The sequence below is a fragment of the Vanessa tameamea genome, chromosome 14 (assembly GCF_037043105.1).
Source record: "Vanessa tameamea isolate UH-Manoa-2023 chromosome 14, ilVanTame1 primary haplotype, whole genome shotgun sequence".
Lineage (NCBI taxonomy): Eukaryota > Metazoa > Arthropoda > Insecta > Lepidoptera > Nymphalidae > Vanessa > Vanessa tameamea.
Genome location: NC_087322.1, coordinates 11,470,740 through 11,491,659, shown reverse-complemented (window position 1 = coordinate 11,491,659; position 20,920 = coordinate 11,470,740). Strand labels below are relative to the sequence as shown.

The following is a 20,920-nucleotide window of genomic DNA, read 5'->3' as shown; positions in this document are numbered from 1 at the left end:
AAGTATTATCTAAATATAAGCAACTTCCGTCGTCTAATGGCCAGTATATAAGCACTTCGGACGAATAAAAATATATTGAATTTTCCGTTGATCATATTTAGACGCAACACTGAGTTTCGAATTAAGTAGTGCTTATTTTTACAGCAGTACATCACATAATATTGTTGTTCTGACACCTCAAATTTAAATTTAAACTAGATCACTGTGATTTCTTCATTTTAATAAATTAAAAATTTAAAAAATTTAGGACTGTCAACGCACAGCCGAAACTAGTCAGTCTAGAAAGCTAAAATTTGGCCCATATTGTTATTGTTATCATAAAATCTAAGGGAGGAAAATGGAAATTTGCTTAAATCGAGACGAACAGCTAATGTGAGGTATTTCTTTTAAATATTTTCAATCGTCGCAAGTTTTTATTATACAAAAGATGGATTGAAAGAAAAGCGTCATCTTGTTATTTAAAATATTTTTATATAATAACTTTGGTTACACATTCACAGATTTTTTACTTTGAGCTTCATCAGCGTCATTGAGCAGTGGCGCCGAACCACACAGACGCAAGTTCTCCGTGTAGGGAATGATACCAACGCACACTCCCGCAATTATCACCCACACACCGCCGACGTAGAAAGTAATATCCCAGCTGTTCGTTAAATCAAAAAGAAGACCTGAAAAGTTAAAACGAAGAAAATTAATTTTCATGACCTGAAGAAATTCATTTCCTAGTATCTATTAAAAATATTTGCAATACGATTGTTATGTTGAAATGCTTCTGTCACTTTGGTCACTTTGACAAATTCAACGACGCCTTAAAGGCTATTGGATTTACAATAAATATTAAAAGGGGGTATATTTAGGATTAAATATTGTTTTTTTTTTTGTTGTTATTAATTTGAAATTAGAAAGCAGACAATTTGCTTAAATAATATAATGAATAAAGTATTAAAAAAAAGTATTTTCCTGTTGTAACTGCAACTTTTCCATAGTGGAAACTGATACCCCCAAGACCTATAGAAATCTTCGCATTGTAATGAAACTAAACATTACTATGTCATGTGTAATATGTATTAATGTGTAAAGAAAAACTTACCTCCAAGTGGAGGACCAATGAGATGTCCAAGGCCTTGACTTAGCAAGATGAGTCCATAACCAAGGGTGAAATAGTCAATAGGTACCAATTTTATTAAAATCGCTGGCGTGTAAGAATACGAGCTGGCGTAGGAGAGTCCGAATATTGTGGATATCACGGCGAGAGCCCAGTAGTTGGTTATGAAGAGAGGGTACGCGCCGATAGAGATGCCACAGATAAAAAGGCATACCGCAAATGCTTTTGTTACATCCAGCCAAGGTTGGTCACCAGCCCAGCCCAAAACCACCTGCAAGGAGTAAGCCATGTCACGATTTATTTCCGATGTCATCTGTTGTTTTTAGCATTTATGTTTAAGTTGAAAGATATTATATTTGATTTTAATAAATGGTGGTGGCATCTAATATCATGGCGGATGGGTGTCATGGCTCTAATTCCAGAAAAAAATCGTATCGTCTGTCATTTGTATAAAAGTTTGGTGGTTTAAAGTGTTTACTATATATTTTTGCGGATTTTTTTCTATTTTCCAAACTGGTATTAGGTTTAAATTAACGATAATGTTGCGAAATAATATATATTTAATAAGGTCTCAGTGGTTGGAAACACGTGAATCTTAACCAAAGATAAACGGTTAAAGTTTTCAATTGTTTAATTTGCATTAATAATCCTTGACGGTGATGAGAGTTACCGTAAAGAAATCGGAAGGTATTAGGTATGCAAGCCTACAATGGCAATACAATACAAGGTACACAAAGCGGATAGGTGTATACACCTTAAAGCAGTCCGGTGAAATAAGCTCCAAATCATCTTTTCGGAAGGATAGGAAACCTGTCCCGAGTGAGACATTACATATTTAGATTATTATATGGCATATTTATCTATCGAAATTTCAAGCACCTTGCCATTGATTAAGATGACCTCATGACGTCACGGAAGAATCTTGCCTTCAGCCTTATATCGAATCATTATTTTCTTATTTGTTTATATATTTTCGGTTCAAGGTTTCGCTGGCAATTAACACATTTTCTACAAATAATATTACTCTTAATATAGCATCATCATACAAGACAAATATAACAAAAGACTTATTAAATATTTACTGTTGAAAATAGATAAGATATACCTTTGGAAAAATCTCTATCAGATTCAGACGCAAGTCATTGAGATAAAATAGATAAAAAAATTTAATAATATTTTCGTTCTTGTTTGACATTTTTGTAATAACAATGTTATTTGTATGTTTATGTATTTATCATACAAATTGAAAGTAAGTTAGGAACAGTCCATAGATTCGCTTGGTTTACCTTTCTCTTTACTTAAGAAGAAGGTTTATGGAGATTTCATTGCTCATTGGTAGATAATTGACATTATATATTTGTAGCGAAATTTCATCTAACAAGTTACGTTCAAATTTTTTATATTGATGCAATTGTAATTAATTTTACAATTTCATGATATAAATTTAAATACATTTTTTTAGAATCAAATAAATCACGTAGCATCCAGGTGTTCCAATAAAGTCTCTCTCGTAACGTGTCGATTATCAATTGAAGGAAAATCTTTCAAACATTAATAATAATAAAAGAATATACATTTGATATAAAGGATAGATTTACACATGTGTTTTATAGGTCCGCAGCTACAACCATGATTACAAGCTAAGCAGAGTCCCTATTATATTTGGCTTAAAAGCCAAATAAATTACGATTAACAAACTGGTACTCACAATTCCAATCCCACTCGCGATTCCAACAATGCTGATCATCGTGGCTCCGCCATCCATATTCACAGTTGTCATGTAGGACTTCAGGAAGAAGTAAGGAATGATGGCCCACACTGCGAGGATGAGGGACGCCAGATTGAAAATGAGGAAGTGAAACTCGGTGAACATCTTGAAGTCGAAGGTGCTTTTGAGGCCGTCGATTAGTTTATCATACCATCTCTGAAATATACATGTACGTTTACAAAAATATAATTGGATCAGTAACTATAAGCCTACAAATAGTTTGCTGCAGGGAAAAGGTAACCTATCCTTCTCTCCTCTGAAGCAAATTATTTTTCAAGTTTGAAAGGTACAGTAGTAGGTGCCAAAAACTTGGGCGACGTCGATGATTTTCAAGTCTTTGACCATCAGGAGCCCCAAAAAGTCTCTTAAAATATTTTTTTGAGGAGCAGAAGAGTTTGCCCGAGAATTACTCGAACCCAGTTGTTGTGCTTAAGACGGGGCTGACTCTAATGAGGATTTGGTGATACACATGTGGTTGATTTACATTCGACCCATTAAGATTTACTCGCGATGTTTTTCTTCACCCCCGAGCATGAGATGAATAATAAACACAATTTTGACATTGCGCTCAATGAACAATGCAGTTGGTTTATTCAACGTTGATACTCATGCTGTATTTATTGTCTATATTATGAAATACATAACTTTTACCGTTCGCTCACAATATTCAGGCTTTGCTTAGCCTAGATAAGGCTCTATCTACGATACCGTATAATTATACTATATCTTATGATTTTTTATAACTAAAGTTAGAGCTTTCTTTGATGATAATGTTATTATTATTATATTTGAAGGTAGGTGGTAGGTTGTATGGTAAGTTGTGCAAACCCACCTGGACTTACCCATACATTCTACTACCAATCGACAATTTTTGTATTGTTGTGATCCAATTTGACGGATGAGTGAGCCATTGTAACTGTTGTTACACTAGGCACAAGGGACATAACATCTTTGGTGGTGGTGGTAGGGAATGATTAATATTTCGTACAGCGCTAAATTCTATGGGCGTTGGTGACCACTTATCATTAGGTGGCCCATGTCCTGTTCGCATTACATAATTAATATAAAAAAAGAAAAATGATCACTTTGAAATGATCACACATAATTTAAAACAATTTTTGAATAAAATAAATGAATAAAACACATTATATTCATTCAAGTGTGAAAAAGTAATATCAAAAAGTTCACGTTATTGTTGTAGCGATTTCAAGCAAATAATAACATAGATTGTCCAAAAATAAATATATGTTTTGTTTGTTTTTACGGAAATAAGTTATAAGTAATTTTGTATACTGCAGAAACTTTTTAGACTCGAATCATGATAAATTCATACTAATTGCCATTGTTATAATATATTACTAATTTATCCGAAAATATAGCTCGATATATGCGCTCCATAATTTCTGTTCATGTAAAATAATAGATACAATGCAATTGTAATTGTTTTAGTTGATTATCAAATTATTTGAAATATTTCGACGTAATGTATTCTTTCAAAAGTTTAAGATATATGTATTTTTTTTATGATATCGGTAGGCGGACGAGCATATCGGTCACCTGATGGTAAGTGGTCACCACCGCCCATAGACAATGGCTCTGTAAGAAATATTAACCATTCCTTACATCAACAATGCGCCACCAACCTCGGGAACTAAGATGTTATGTCCCTTGTGCTACACTAGCTCACTCACCCTTCAAACCGGAACACAACAATACTGAGTACCGCTGTTTGGCGGTAGAATATCTGATGAGTGGGTGGTACCTATCCAGACGGGCTACAAAACCCTACCACCAAGTAAAATACAAATAATGATCACCAAATAAGATAATGCAATCATATTAGACATAAAACCATTTGCACCGAATGTTACAAATAGAGCTAATCTTAACAATAACATAACCAACCTTATTATCATCAGAACCCGACCACAATGACCAAGTTGAATTCCTATAAATATCAGGTAACGATGAAGCTCGTAGCTTATATCTCGGTATATTCATCATCGCTCCACGATGCATGATCGTATTTTTATATAATGCCATGTCCCTCAAATAATGATGGTCAGTGTTGATTTGTCTCGTTAACCAACCCGGCTGCTGATCAGGTTCGATAGGGATGATAGCCTTGGTCGGCATTGGATTATCTTGTTTTACTTTGGCATCCGTTGTATTTGTAACTACGGGAACGTTCTTTGTCATTTCATTATGATGACCATGTTTTATTTCATCAGCCTTTTTAATATTTTCAGTTTCTGTTGTAACTTTAGGTTTTTTTGCCATCACCGTTAATTTCATTGTAGTTGGTTCCGTTAGTGTATTCGCTATGGAAGGTTCCACGTTTAAATTGACTTCCGATCGTCTTCTTGTGAGTAAATCGGGATAATTTTGTACAATTATGTTGTATAAACGTTTGTTAGTCATTAGTTTTTCGATCACTTCAACTGGAACCTAAAATTAATAACAACATAAGTTATTTATATCATATTACATTTATAGTAACGTATGAGTCATCTATATCTATACTTATATTATAAATGCAAAAGTAACTCCTGTGTTAACTACAGTAAATGCCTGTTTCCTCTACACGCTCAAGCCGCTGAAAAAATTGAGAAAAAAAATGCCTTGGGGGTAAAAATGGTGTGATGGTTTATGTGTCATAGGTAAAGTTTTATATATTCACGCGGGTAAAGTCGCATGTTTAGCTAGTATGTTATATAGGTTTCTAAGTAACTTTAAATAGTGGAATATTTTGTATCAAAAATAACGTACCTGATCACCCGTTTGGATAAATGTTGGCAAATGTAGATCCGAATGTACCCTTTTATAAGACTGTTCAACATTCATCTGTGTTGTTGCCTCTAGCTGTTCAGCCGCGGCTAATGTTGTCGTTAATGTTGCCAAAATATATTCTGGACTTTTACCACTTTTGAGTAAGTCATTAAGTTCATCTGCACTTAGATACAAAGACTCGGCCCCGATTGATTTCAAAGAGACAGAGCCTGCACTTGAAGATTTTCGTGACCTTGTTTTAGCTTGTTTCTTTTCTCTTTTTTCTTTTATTATTATCCAATCTGGATCTCTCATAAGAGCGCCGCACACACATACATTTAAAATCGTACCAGCTAATAACACAATTGTATTTCTCCAATCATACAGCTGTATAAAAAAATCTGTTAACGGTGAATATATTAATGTCCCAAATCCGATGCCACATGAAGCTATAGATACTGCGAGGGTTCTTCTCTTATCGAACCAAAATGCAACCGCAACTACTGAGGTAACATAAAATATTCCCATCGCTAAGCCACTGATAACACCAAGTGTCAAACACAACATTTCGACTGAATTACTTAAAGCAGCCAATAAGAAACCAACAGTCGAAAGTAAAGCGGCAATCATTGTCATAACTCTGCAACCGTACCTGTCGACTAGAGCGCTCATTATCGGTCCAGATATTAAAGGTATCGATATAAACAAGCTTCCAATCAAGGAGGTCTTTGATTGTGATTCATTGAAGTAGTTCGTGAATTCTTCGTGTAGAATACCGAAGGAGTATGCCAAACCGTCCGCACAAGCAGATGTTAGAAACGCAGCGAAAACAACTACCCACCCCCATCCTCCGTCAGGGATAGGTGGCAGTTTATCGGCATCTTCTTCTGAAAATATACTATCGAGGTCTTCCAGTCCTTCAAATTTAACACGCTCTCCGGGAGGCGAGTCGTCCTTAGTGTAATGCGGTACTATCTCTTTATTATTTTCTGACTTAATCGAGTTTATTTTGTGAATGTCCTTCAAATCTTGACCGATGTCTGTATGTGAGTCACCGTTGGACTTATAAGTTTCATTGCCGACCATTTTGTGATGTGTTTAAGTCTATCTTAATAATCTCATAGGCAAAATATTCGAGATCTGTAACAAAAATATATTTATTATAGAAAATACAAACTTTAGTATTAAAGGGCGAATATCCGAAAATAATTATACAATTCCAAAAAAATTAAAATGAATGCTATAGAAATACAAATTATATTTATATCATATCATTTACTTCATTATTAAATTGCATATGTAACGATATTTCTAAAACAATTTAATTTATTTATATTTAGTAAATGATTAATAAATTATTATCCAAAGTGGTTTTTCCAAATACATTTACCATAGTGCAATTAAATATCAATAAAATGTAATATTTATAACACACATATATTATATGCAGAAATACTGATTTCAATAGCATATAACAATAACAATAATATAGCAGCAGTCGCGATTGATTTGCTGGAATTTATTGAACAGTTGCATTTTGTGTCTCCGAAACTCACTATCAGATCCTTACGAAATTCTATAAATTCGAAACAATTTTGGAACAAACCTCTAAGTACTTCTAAACTTTACAAATATATACGGTGCACTGTTTATGTAGTATTTAAAATAATTTTTTTTAGTTAAATTCACGCGATTTCATTGGGCGAGAGCTTCATTAATCTATGATATTCAGTATGGATTTGCGAAAGAATGGCGTTTGAACGTCGACGAAACTGTTATCGGAATTTAGGAAGTAAATTTAAAGTGGAAATAAGTAGTTAAGTGTATTAGTGTTGTATTATAAATTACAAATAAAGATATATTAATGATTAACTCTTAGTAGTGCACAATATAGTTGAGTTATTAGCAAATCGCATGAAATATGTAAATCTAAGGTTTGTTTATCTTTTTTCTTACTTCCATTGGAATAGGCTGTACGCCTTTTTGTTGTTATTATTAAAACACCTTTTATAATACTACAAATGTAAATAATTGTCGATGATTCAGTAAAGATAAAAACAAATCATAAATATTTACTATTTCTTTGTGTTCCACAGACAAAAAAATCCGGTTTACAAAGAAACTAATATCACATTAAAAAAAAACAAAACATTTTTTTTATAAAGTATTGTTTGTCAGAGCGTATAATAAATCACTTGTATACTTAATAAATTAAACAATTCCCTGAAGATAACTAAAAAAATAATAAGTAACTTGGTAAATTCCACGCTAATTAAATAACACCATTAAAATATTAGGTACGTAATGGCTTGTTATGAGTTTCTAGTAAAACTAATAAATATAACAATTTTATCCTTATATCATGAAGTTCGGATTGTAAATTATTCACACAGCTAGCAATATTTGTTGTCATTTCTCGTTATTGGTATGCTATTGATATTCAAGTTATAGCCCTAATACCTGATAAAAGGTCATAATAGCCTTGCCTTACTAAATACACGTCCCTACCAGCACCACCATCACCCCACTATCAAACGCGAAAATATATTTTTTTAAGTATCATAAAAGTCGTTTAACATGTTCAACAAATCTATCTTGCTTGATATAAATAAATAAAAAAAAAATTAAACATATACTATTGTTAGTGTAATGTAGTTATATTACACTCACAAATCAAACTAAACCTCATAACCTATTTCTGAGAAAATATTTCTATGAATTCATTGCAGTACCTTTGCACACGTAGAATTATAACAGTAAAAAAAAAAAAAAACAATGATAAGTACATATTTCTGTCATTGATTGATATCAATTATACATCCATTGCAAACTTAGCCTTTGTTGCAAATCTATAGGATATAAATACAATAGAAGTATATCTAATCACTTATTTAAATAACGACACAGTTCTAACATTAACACAAAATTCGTCTCTAATAACCTTGTGCAGCACTGACAGGACTCATACTCTACTAACACAATTGTCCAGTTGCGATTCGATCAACGTTTGGATTAAAAATTAGTAGAATTATTGGAAATGTTGTTAGGTATTCTATGCGGTCACGATTAATACAATAGAACTTATTTGATTTGATAACTAGATATATATTTCAATAAGTAAAATGAGTTCGTAATATAAAATAATACGTATCTATCAGAGTGCATTAAGTATTAGAAAACACGAGATCAATTATTATTTTAAACTCCTGCTTCGCATCAATATTATCAAAACAATAATTTCACTTACCAGACAATTTAATTCCTAATAATTAGAAATGTAATTTTTTTCATATCACAGTTAATCACAAGTCTTTGAGACTTTATAATATATATTTACTTGTATGTGTTAATTATTATATATTGTGTATGACACATAACGTGCAAGCTTGTACACTTCATGTACGCGCGGTCGTCGCCCAGTTTGATGCTGAATGAAATCGTTTATATAGCATCTTTCAGAGTAATCATTTATAATAATAGAGTGACCATAAATAATGGAAAACATTTTTTAAATCATCGTACATTTGGACTTATTTTCGTCTTCAATTTATTTTTTAAATAAATAAATCTTAGAAAAAACATTAATGAAAATAACACGTTAAATCATCGTAAGTAATTACAAGATTGATATAAATCTATGGATTTAGTATTTGTTGTTTTTCATGTGAACAATTAATATATTTTTTAATATATAATAATCGATTACACTAAACTTCCTCTGTCCACTTTAATTTTACTTCCAAAGTCCTGATAATAGCTTCGTTGAAGTTTAAAACGACATCTTTTTACGATCCATAAAAAATATCATAGATTATGCAAGCTCTCGATACTATTGCGTCAATTCGATGTCAAATGTTGTTTATTTACATTTTGTCCTTGTGCTTAGAATACGCTATAGTTCATGTCTAAGTTTGTAATTCTGTAAAATCATTTCATAACACGTCTCTATGTATAATAATAAAGGATATCTTCGAATTTAAAATCATTGTAGTCAGGACACATTGCCTTTTATATTTATCGGTCATAGTTACGATTTTCCTGTCGCTTATCAGTTATTAACAACATTAATACAACACATTTACTTTCCTGATCGTGCTCAATTCAATGTGAGTATAATAGCCAAATGTCAAAGAACTTTTATGAAAAAAGTTCTGTTTTACGTAACATTTTTAAGACTATAAACAAAATAATGTCCCGAATTTTAAAACGAATGTATTGTCACCTGCATCTTCACAATCGCATTTACTAAAAATAGAAGACAATAACAGTGGAAATGCAAGAGTCGTAGAGAGATAATAGAAGCTGTGATGAGCAGACTGAAATATCTGGATCCTGTGCTCTGTCATTAGAGCAACTGAAACAATAGATTGCTCAAGAACACATCAAATTAATAATAATAATGTTTCTATTTTATTAGCAATGTCATCGGTGTATTTACTGAATAAAAATTAAGTTAGCATAGTGTGAATTCTGTTATAGATTTTTTCACTCACGAAGGCGCGCCCCGTTACGTCGAATTTTATTATCGGCGTGCACTAGTACGAGTGAGTGACGCACGTGCATACTATATGTCTTATTTATTTATTTATTTTTATTTAAATACTTTATTGACCACAAAGTAAATGGGACAAAAGGCGGACTTGATGCCTGAAGGCATTCTGTGCCAGTCAACCTTTAGGTCAAACAGAAAACCATGAAGGCGGTAGTTAAAAATGAATTAACAATATATAACAATATGTGCACTTACTTATATAAAACTACATTAAAAAAAACATAAACATACATATCCATATAGTATTTACAAAATAAATATTGATCTATACTGTCTATCGTAAATATATATATATTTACGATTTATATAATATTACATAACAATAATAGTGCATAACAGAAGTCATGAGAGCTAGCCTCTTAAAGACTTAACTTAGGCGCTTAAAGAGTAAAAACAAAGAATTCAAATTAGATCATATAATATCTATTTAATTGGATATAATATTATCTATAGATCTATTTACACAGATATTTGTTAAGTCAATTATTTTAAAAAATAATTAATTTAACCGGAATGGCGCGTTCCTGGGAAAATAGGTGTATTCAACATAAGTGATTGTCGAAATAAATACAAGAAAAAAAAAAAATACCGCTAAGGCGCAAAGGAACAATTCGCATAACATATAATTAGGTTTAAAGTCTTTAAGTGTCAGTTTCCAAAAGCACCATATTTATAGTACGTTATTGTGAAGGTTAACCTTACTCGTAATACAATGGGATTGAAAACCACGACCGCAGAGTAACGCCAGTAGAGAGTTTCATTTAGGTGTAGGACCAACGGGGTGTACGCGTTTTGTATTGTATGTTTATTACATATAATCTTCATTATAAATTACAAGATTAAATCATGCTATTGAGAATTCCTTGGCGAAAAAACTCAAAATATAGGTATAATATGAGTTGAATCTCGATTTTAATCGTTAGCTTTACTAGACCAGCGAAAAAGTTACAAAATCCAAACAAGAATATAGGTAGTTTTGAAGGTCGTAAACTAGAAATTCGTCAACATATGTAAATAAATATAATTATCTCTAAGGTTATGTGATTTAATTTTATTAAAATAACAACAACACCTTCAATTGTTTAGTTTATTGCTTTCTGTACGAAGTAAGAACTCACTTCGTTTGTTTATTTCTCACTCGTGAAATGTTGAAACCGACATACGGTGATTATATAGGTTATAATTATTATACAAGTTTCCTCATATTGTTTTCGGACATTTACGATCGAGTTTTGCCGTGAGTTTCGAGTTTGTTCTTTCAGAATGATGTTACAGGATCCAGGTAACATCATCTGACAAGATAATAAAAAGCGATAAATTAGACATTGTTTACTTACATAAGGATTATTTACATCAAGGCCTTAACTATATACAAATTCAATTATTGTACCGGAATACACTATGGAATCTGAGTTCCAGTTTTAGGGTTTAGTTTAATGTAATTTGTGTCTTAAGGTATTATTGTTGTATGATATAAATATTTCCTATATTTCCAATATGTATGCGGGGAAAACTAAAATGTAAAAATAAATATTAGTAATAAGATAAATTCTATCTAAAGAAATCTCTTTATTTGAATATCAAAATCCCTATCAAGTGGATCGATCGATCAATTTAAACCAATGAATATGAGTGTCTTGTACTCAGCTAATCGGCCGAATTTTCACGTGTCCAATGAAGTTTTGCTGACATTACTTTTATATTTAAGGTTTATTATAAATCTAGAAAGTTTCTATGGTATAATGTCCATGTCATTCAACAATGTAACATGACGATTCCAAAGTGCTTTTATGAGCCTACTGGATTTGATTGTCTGGAACTCCTGTTCAGATTATAATTGTTTTATTTTTATTTTTATAGTCCATTTATTGAGGAAGCTTAAAGACTGACCGACTTCACGCTATCACTAACCAAACTAAAACCCTTTGTTTAGTTAGAGTTATTAATTACAAGTAGTAAGTTACTACTTACGCTGTAGTTTTTCGACCTATGACTTTACAATCCCTTTTCAACCGTAGGTTGTGGCCCGGCCCGGCGGTTTTTCCGAACCGATACGACTTGGGAACCTTCAAAAAAACAGCGTACTCCTTCCTAAAAGGCCGGCAACGCACTTGCAACCCTCCTGGTGTTGCAGATGTCCATGGGCGGTGGTAATCACTTTCCATCAGGTGAGCCTCCTGCTCGTTTGTCCTCTATAACATAAAAAAAAAAACTTTTATAAGCCCCTACTACAATATATCCAAAAATCAGCCTTCTCGGTTCATTTGCATTTCTCGGCCTGTTATTTGTGTATAATGACGACTGTGGTTATTATATTTAAATGAGAAAAACAAAGTTATTCATCAAAAATCAAAATAAACTTTATTTATGATCTTTTACAAGCAAATATTTTATAGAATTGTATTAAACGTAAATACACTGGTTCGGAATGTAGATTCTACTGAAAAGAAACGGCAAGACACTAATGAGTTTCTTGTCGTATTTTATATGTAGACGATGATTATCACTAATTCTGCCAAAGTGATCAATGTCACTGTAATTATTACATAAAATTGTGTGTGACGCAACTGTAACTATTTCTATGTTGCTAAAAAAAATCTCGAAGGGAGTCTCTAACTCCAATATTATAAATAGACCGGGCTGCTCTTTTTTGTAAACAGATTAACTATCTGTAGCGTTACCCCATAGTAATATGCCATAAGACATAACACTATGATAAAGACCAAAATACACTAGACGCGGTAATGTCGAATACATCGCTTGGATCGAAAAAAAACTTTTATAATATTAAAAATTACAGTGATATCATAATAAGCTAGTCTTTCATCTAAGCTAGTTTAACTGTCTGGAAGGTATTTTAGTTAAGACCTTCCAGACAGTTAAAAAATAAAATTTAATTATTCAATAAAAATTCAATTTAGTATTAGTTAAAATAGATTAATGAGCCGAGATGGACCAGTGGTTAGAACGCGTGCATCTTTACCGATGATTTCGGGTTCAAACCCAGGCAAGCACCACTGAATTTTATGTGCTTAATTTGTGCTTATAATTTATCTCGTGCACGGCGGTGAAGAAAAACATCTTGAGGAAACCTGCATGTGTCTAATTTCAATCAAATTCTGCCACATGTGAATTCCACCAAACGACATTGGAGCAGCTCGGTGGAATTTGCTTCGAACCTTCTCCTTAGCCCAGCAATGGGAAATTTACAGGCTGCTAATGTTATAGATAAATGTTACTAATTACTTCATTATTATTGTTAGTTAAAGTACAAACTTAAAAACCAATAACCTAAATCAGTTATACCTACCTACCTATAAAGAACAGTGCAACTTGAACGCTACTTGGTGCTGCTTTTTAGCAATATAACAAGTACTAAAAAGTATGGAAATTGTCTATGTTTAATATCAATGCATTTGCTTAGTCAGTAGTACTATTCGAATATCGTATCTATAATATTTGCCAATACGCCAGAAGGCTATGTTAGAGGTGTACGCCATTGCCGTTGGTTCAGTAATCAAAATTATATTTACCTACTTGGAGCTTTGGGCTTTGTGCAAGCGCCCGTCTTGGTAGGTACCACCCTCTATTTAGATATTCTGCCGCCAAGCAACAATACTTGGTATTGTTGTGTTCCGGTTTGAAGGGTGAGTGAGCCAGTGTAACTACAGGCACAAGGGATATAACATCTTAATTTCTAAGATTGGTGGTGCATTGGCGAAGTAAGGGATGGTTAATATTTCTGAAAGCGCCAATGTCTATGGGCGGTGGTGACCACTTAACACCAGGTGGACCATTTGCCGGACCGCCTACAGATTACATAAAAATTAAAAAATAAGTATATCGTGTAATTATTAGTTAAGCAAGACAATGAGTTCATAGCAGTACCAATATCCTGCTCACGAGCCCTTTCACAGAGTTCATCCAAGTCGTGTGTCTGCAAACAATAGACTGGTCAAATACCTTTGGCCGCGTGTATATCTTGGTGCACTCCAAAAATATACATAAGAATAACAGACAACATCAGGAATGGAAAATATATTAAAATGGACATATTAATTTGAAACAATTATTGAAATACCAATGTACGTAAACTTATATAAAAATTAATACATATTATATAATATAAATAAGTAGATAAATAATTATAAGTTTTATATTTTGTTTGACAACAAAACTTTGAGGAACCTTCATGATATAGATAGTCCGAATTAAAATTTTTGTTATCTGGCAACACAGATGATGCATTTGCTTTTCTGACAGGTAAAGGCCCGATTGTTATCTGACAGGGGAACAAATAGACTCATCTTCAGATCTTGTCCACGTATATCGTTCTTTGGCCGACCATTTACGCGTGAGAGTTTTATATACAGCGTGTTCTGTAAATAAGACGTAAAATGTAATGAAAAGGATAATAATTATTCATGTTGTCTAATTAATATCCTAACTGTTAATTAATGGTGGGGAATTTTTGAGTATACTATTTATATTTGCTTAAACAAAAAATAATTTAATGAATATATTTACTGCAAGCATAAAAAAGGAGCTTATATTAAAATGTTCAACCGTAATAAGATAAGATGTATGTTAGTTGATCTAGGAAATGATATAATATTTAGCCATATTAAATGTGAATTAATTATTACAATTCGGCGAAACGCGTTAAATTATTTAGCTAAGCTATTTTTAAATTAAAATTGATTTTATAAATTGCAGGAAATGCATTTTAAAGAGAAAAACTCAATTGGGTTTCATTTTTAAAATATTTTATACATACAAAACAAAAGTCTATCTGTAGTCAATGTCAGCATGTCATATTTATCTTCTTATAACAAAGCCTAGATGGTCCAGTGGTTTGCGTTGGTGGTGATGGACGCTTTGAACCTCAGCCAAGGATTAAGGATTCAAACCCGATTAATTGAGTTATCTTATGCTTAATTTGTATTTAAAATTTAACTTGTCTTGTCAGCAAAATAAATCACCATTCAAGTTGTCGAATTTCTCTATATTTAAATATTTCTCTATATCTCTATCTATATATCTATAAAATTTCCTGCGTCAATTAGTTTTAGAAATTTGCCAAAGTTCGGTGTAGTTATTGATACTAAATGAACGTAGTCAACATATAAAATTGGAATAAAAAACTTTTCTGTGCGAAATCTTTTTTATCATCATCATCTTCATCTTCCTGCCCTTATCCCAATTTTAATGTGGGGTTGGCGCTGCATGTCTTCTTCCATACTTCTCTGTCTGACGTCATCTCACAAGTAACATTCTTTCCAGCGATATTGTCCTTCACACAATCCATCCATCGTTTCTTTGGACGTCCGGTCGTTCCCCTAACTCTATATTCATCCACGTCCAAGTTCAAGACCTTTCTTACAACATCTATAATTCAATCTTTTTATTTATACAATTATTTAATTCAAAAAGTAAATGTAAATAATGTGCATTTCACTACTGAGTGCTAGACATTTGCTTAACTCACTGGAGATATTCGGCATAAACCTTACTCTACATCTACATAGACTTCTGGCGTACTGCCGAATATAATAGAAGTCAAATATAAATAAAAAACGATTAAAATTTAGACATAGACATAGTCATTTTATTTTTTTAAATCATGCAAGGAGACTAAAATAAAAAAATATACATTAAGATAAGATACACCAAAGGGAACATGTAGATACAACAATAAAAAAGTATAAACACACACAGCCTCACTCATAAACATTGGCTGGTTTTTAGTTAAACACTAATATCTCTATATTTGTAATCATTGATTTCGAATGGAAAAAGTTTACAAACCGGAACACAACAATAATTAGTTGCTGTTTGGCAGTAGAATATGAGTATGTGGTACCCACCCAAACGGACGTGCACAAAGCCCTACCACCAAGTAAACCTCTTGCAAGGATTGAATTGCGATTCAACGGGGAAATGCTCGGTCAAGATTTATACAGTAACTATTTTTAATTCATACTTGTATATATCTAAAGTCTTAAATTTAATAGTTATTGTATAGAATATAGAAGATTGTCTATGTCCATTGCAGTGAGCGTTGTCTTTGACAGGCATTTACTTATAGCTGTTTATGCAAGGAAGATAATTTCAAATTACTATAAATCATAGTGACAGACACGTCTGTATAAGATAAAGAATTGTTTTTTTTTAAATACATTTAGGTGATGTACCTAGAACCTATCTGTCGCTGCAAAACATAGATATTCCACGCGATAGTGTCAGATTTAACACACTTTTCTCTGATTAAAAACTGCTATCTCTTCCTGGTAACGTAAAAACATTTCCATTTATCATATTATATCCTTTTTCTCTTATGATTAACATAGTAACTTAAGATTACATAATAACGGATTGATAATTAAACTTTAAGACAATAATGGGTAAAAAGACGAGCTCTGATGGTGCAGTGATTAGAAGACGTGTTCTTCTTGTTCGTTTAAATTGCTTGCGGGTTTAACCAGGCACTAGTGATTTATAACGTATCTACTTTGTTTTATAGCTCATCTCGTTTTTGACTTGGTGGTTGTACAAGCCCGCCTGGGTAGGTACCACCCACTCATCAGATATTTCACCGCCGAGCAGTAATAGGCAGTATTGTTGTGTTCCGGTTTGAAGGGTGAGTGAGTATAACTACAAGCATAAGGGACATAACATTTTAGTTCCCAAGGTTAGTGGCGCATTGGCGATGTGAGGAATGGTAAATATTTATTACAGTGCCATTGTCTATGGATGGTACTGAACACTTACCATCACGTGGCCCATTTGCTCGTTCAACCTATATCAAATAAAAAAATTCTCGTGCTCTTCGATGAAGGAAAACATTTATTTTGGCTCAGCGCAATTTGTTTTGTAACGGCGAGAAAAATCATGTGGCAGTGTTCTTTAACTAGCTGATTTGCGAATGGTTTTGTTAGTCCGTTTTTTTGTTAAATTTATAATTAGGTAATCTTGACGGACTAATTATTTAACTTAATTCTTATATATATATATATTGATATAAGCTGTGAAGGTTTCCAGCTATAGTTACTATGTCATCGGTCCATCTTTTGGGTAGCCCTGGCCTTTCTTTTCATCTTTTCAGGTACATAGTGTACCTGTTACTATATACCCAGATTAAAATATATATTGAAAAAAAAACAACATACACTAGACGTATAAAATACGTACGTATAATGACGCCTTTATGCGTTGGTAAACAAATAATTTTAGTTCAAATATAATATAATAATAGTTTTATTTCTATTAATTTGTAAAGAACCTTTTTAATTTGGTCGGTATATATATCATTAAATCCTTAATAAAGAAAACTTGTATGTAATAGTAAGGTATTACGTTCTATGTAAATATTGTACTTGTATTCATCATAAGACCGTCTTCTTGGTTTAGTGGCTAGCTTATTGGGCTTTAGATGCCAGGACGGGTTCAAATCGCAGGTCGGAATCCTTGGAGGTTAAGCCATGGTAGTCTCGGATGACCACTCTTATAAAATTATTACATTGACAGAATGTAATAATTTGATAACAGTGCACCAGGGCCAGAAAGGAATGGGCTAGTGGCTCCAAAGCAGTTAAAAAAAATGGAAAATTGTTGAAGCTAAATAACCTATTCAAATAAACCTTCGTAATAAAACAAAAAACATCGAAATAATGACTAATATCACGTTGTGGTAAATTTATTATTATTTAGGAAGTCAGGCTTTGGGGTACATGACCACACATTCCTGTGTGGTCAGCTGAACCAGGGCCGGATATCATTATTAAATACAATGACATTTAGATATAGACAAGTTTACCAATTTTTAATTATATGACATATTCCTAACAAATATCTCTTGCGAAATTAGGTAGCTCTTAAAATTACTTACAGTAGGCGAAGTTAGGTCAGGAGGTATTTGCTTATTGTATATCTTGCAATGAACATACTATACCTAACTGGAGTGCAGAACTCTTCCAACCCTCATAAGTTGTTATTAAGATTTAAAATTGAAAACTACTTTCATATTGACAATAAATATATTTAATTAAAAATTAATATAATGTTAAACGTATTATTTTATTTGCATTTCATAACTTTCAATTTTTTTTTTAAATCTTAACGACTTTTATTAATCTGTGGGTTGATACATTTCCATTCAACATGGTTCAATTGCGAAGTATATTTACGCTGTCAATTGAGTAATTAGTTCCAATTAATAAATGGGTCACATTTTTGCCGTGAGTGGCATAAGAGTGTAAGAGCATTAAAAATATATATAAATAGAGTGTTTTTAATTTATTACGAAGCAACAATCGTCCGTGTTGATTAATACGAAATGTTTAATCTTCTCTGAAATTGATATGTCTCTCTATTACTTCTACTATCATTTTAAAATTGAATATCGATATTTGCAAGTTACCAAAACCACTGCCATTATTCTCATTTTGCACGTTTGCACGGAGTAAAATTCGAAAAAATATTTATATTAATATTATTAATATAAATATTGGATTATAAGGAAATTGGCGCTGTAAGAAATATTAACCATTCTCTACCATTACACAATATTAAGTACTATGAATTGATGTTTGGCGGTAAAATATCTGATGAGTGGGTGATACCTACCCAGAAGGACTTGCACAAATCCCTACCAACAAAACTTATAGAGATTTATATATATATACTTATAAATAAATATATATAAGTTTTGGTGCTACTTTTGGCATAAGGTGATTATAATGACTAAAATATGTCGGGCTATATTAAAATTTAGCAAAAACATAGCCGTGGGAATCCTTTGTCTCCTTGAATTGTTTGTTAGCTGACCAGCTGCAAGGCCGCTGAGCATAGTCGCCACAAGAAATTGTCTAGTATTTAATTAGACAATTTCTATTTATATATTTATTTCCGGTAACATTGCATATTTTGGGAGTGGTTAAATTTTTGAAAAGGCACGGTACCATCTGCTAATGTTATTTCGTGAGGTGACAAGGCTTAAGGGAATTTAAATGTTTCGCGGGTAGTAGTCTCACCATCCTCGATATTATAGGCCATCGATATGTCATTCGACTGGTTTTTGTTTGGACTGGGGACTCTTGTATAATCAGATTGTCGTTTTCATTGACAATCTAATTACTAGAAGATTCTATTGCCCTTAAACACATCAATTTTAAAGTCAAAGCCCAAGTCTCTCTCGAAATTCTCAGAGGCAGAATGTAGTCTATGAACTATATCTAGTGTATCGTTCAGAATGATTTCAACACAGTTTTGATGATATATCTTAATTTATATTAATGTTTTAGAGTCAAAAGATATATTTAAGAAAAATCCTTGTCAGATATATAAACACGAATGTCAAATCTAAATTACTCGTTGAAATATTTGTAAAAGGCATCATTTTTTATCTACATAAATTTTCTCTACTGATAAGCATCTATTTGATACATAAATATTGATTTTACCCTTTCATATTATTATGTCAGAGTAACATTAAATATTTACTTCAGTCTTATTTTAAAATTTGTGAATAGTCCTTTAAAATATATATGTCGTCGGGTACATTTTTACAGACCTATAGAACCTCTATAACTTGTATAGCTTTCATATGTACCTACTTACCTAATACTCAGTAATCGTTGAGGCAACGTTCGAAAAAACATATGCATATGGTCGTTGTTAGTCCAAAATATATTCATTTAAATTCCTTTTATTTCAAGGAAAATATACAACTATTCCCACTTGGAAGGTGCCATTTATTGGTGAAAGATTTTTTGTAACCGCACCTAATTTTGGAGAATGTTAATCTGCAAAATTTACCTACCTCTAATCATAAATTCAAATATTTATTAGGTATATTAATTTAGAGGTATAGAATAACATTGTATAGAAAATACCTTATTTATCATCGTCATCAATACCTTATTTTTTTAACGTGCGATTAATTGGTTCACTAAAAGTATTTTATTTTACTATATTTAGTTTTTATTTTGACTTATCTATGATTTGTTGCAAAGTGGTTTGGTGTATTTGAAAAAAAGGGATGTTACAATTATTTCTATACTTAGATATTATCTTTATCTAAAATTGATATAATGACCATGCTTCATCGAAAAAATACAAGACAAAGATATCGCTTTAAGTACTTTTAATAAATTATTTTAAAATAAAGTAATTTAGCTTTTTAAATTTTTTACTTTACTTTTTACTAATATTAAAAAAATAAATATAGGGAAATATTTGATTAGGAGTACATAAATTGCCGCAAAATATATTTAATATTCTTGTTGAAAAAAGTTATCTGCTTACTAGGCATTGGATTTAAGCTAATTTTAAAAATGTCATCGATTTTTACTGTTTGCTTGACTTTATATTCAACGACTTGTCTATAAGCTTCAAAAATGCGCAATCAGCTACGTTCACTTCTGTCTAAAATAATAAAAAATTAATGTACTCAAAAGTACACAATCACTAGCATGTACTAACAACACTGGTACCGAGAAGAGTAAACTCAGCATATTTTTATTCGTACAGGCAACACTTATTTTGTAATGACTTGCCATATATACGTTTTAATATATATATTTTTATATTTATTTCAATACTTTTGAGGCATTTTTGTAAAATATACTTACATCGTATTTAAACTGAAGGTCGTGTTCAAAAAAATTCAATTCAAGTATTAAAAAAGCTAATTGTATTAGTCACAATTTAACTTTTTTGCACATCG

The 20,920-nt window shown here is 31.9% G+C and overlaps 1 protein-coding gene across 1 annotated transcript; it reads right to left on the bottom strand.

Annotated features, from left to right (window-relative positions):
• Positions 1 to 451: 451 nt before the first annotated feature.
• LOC113402192 (uncharacterized) lies at positions 452 to 9,062 on the bottom strand. The gene is made up of 6 exons (XM_026642376.2): positions 8,890 to 9,062; positions 5,643 to 6,782; positions 4,779 to 5,321; positions 2,814 to 3,029; positions 1,091 to 1,376; positions 452 to 668 (listed from the first exon to the last, which is right to left on the bottom strand). Exons 2-6 carry the CDS (start codon positions 6,726 to 6,728, stop codon positions 487 to 489), a joined length of 2,313 nt encoding a protein of 770 aa, XP_026498161.2. The 5' UTR covers positions 6,729 to 6,782; positions 8,890 to 9,062; the 3' UTR covers positions 452 to 486.
• Between the last annotated feature and the right edge of the window lie 11,858 nt (positions 9,063 to 20,920).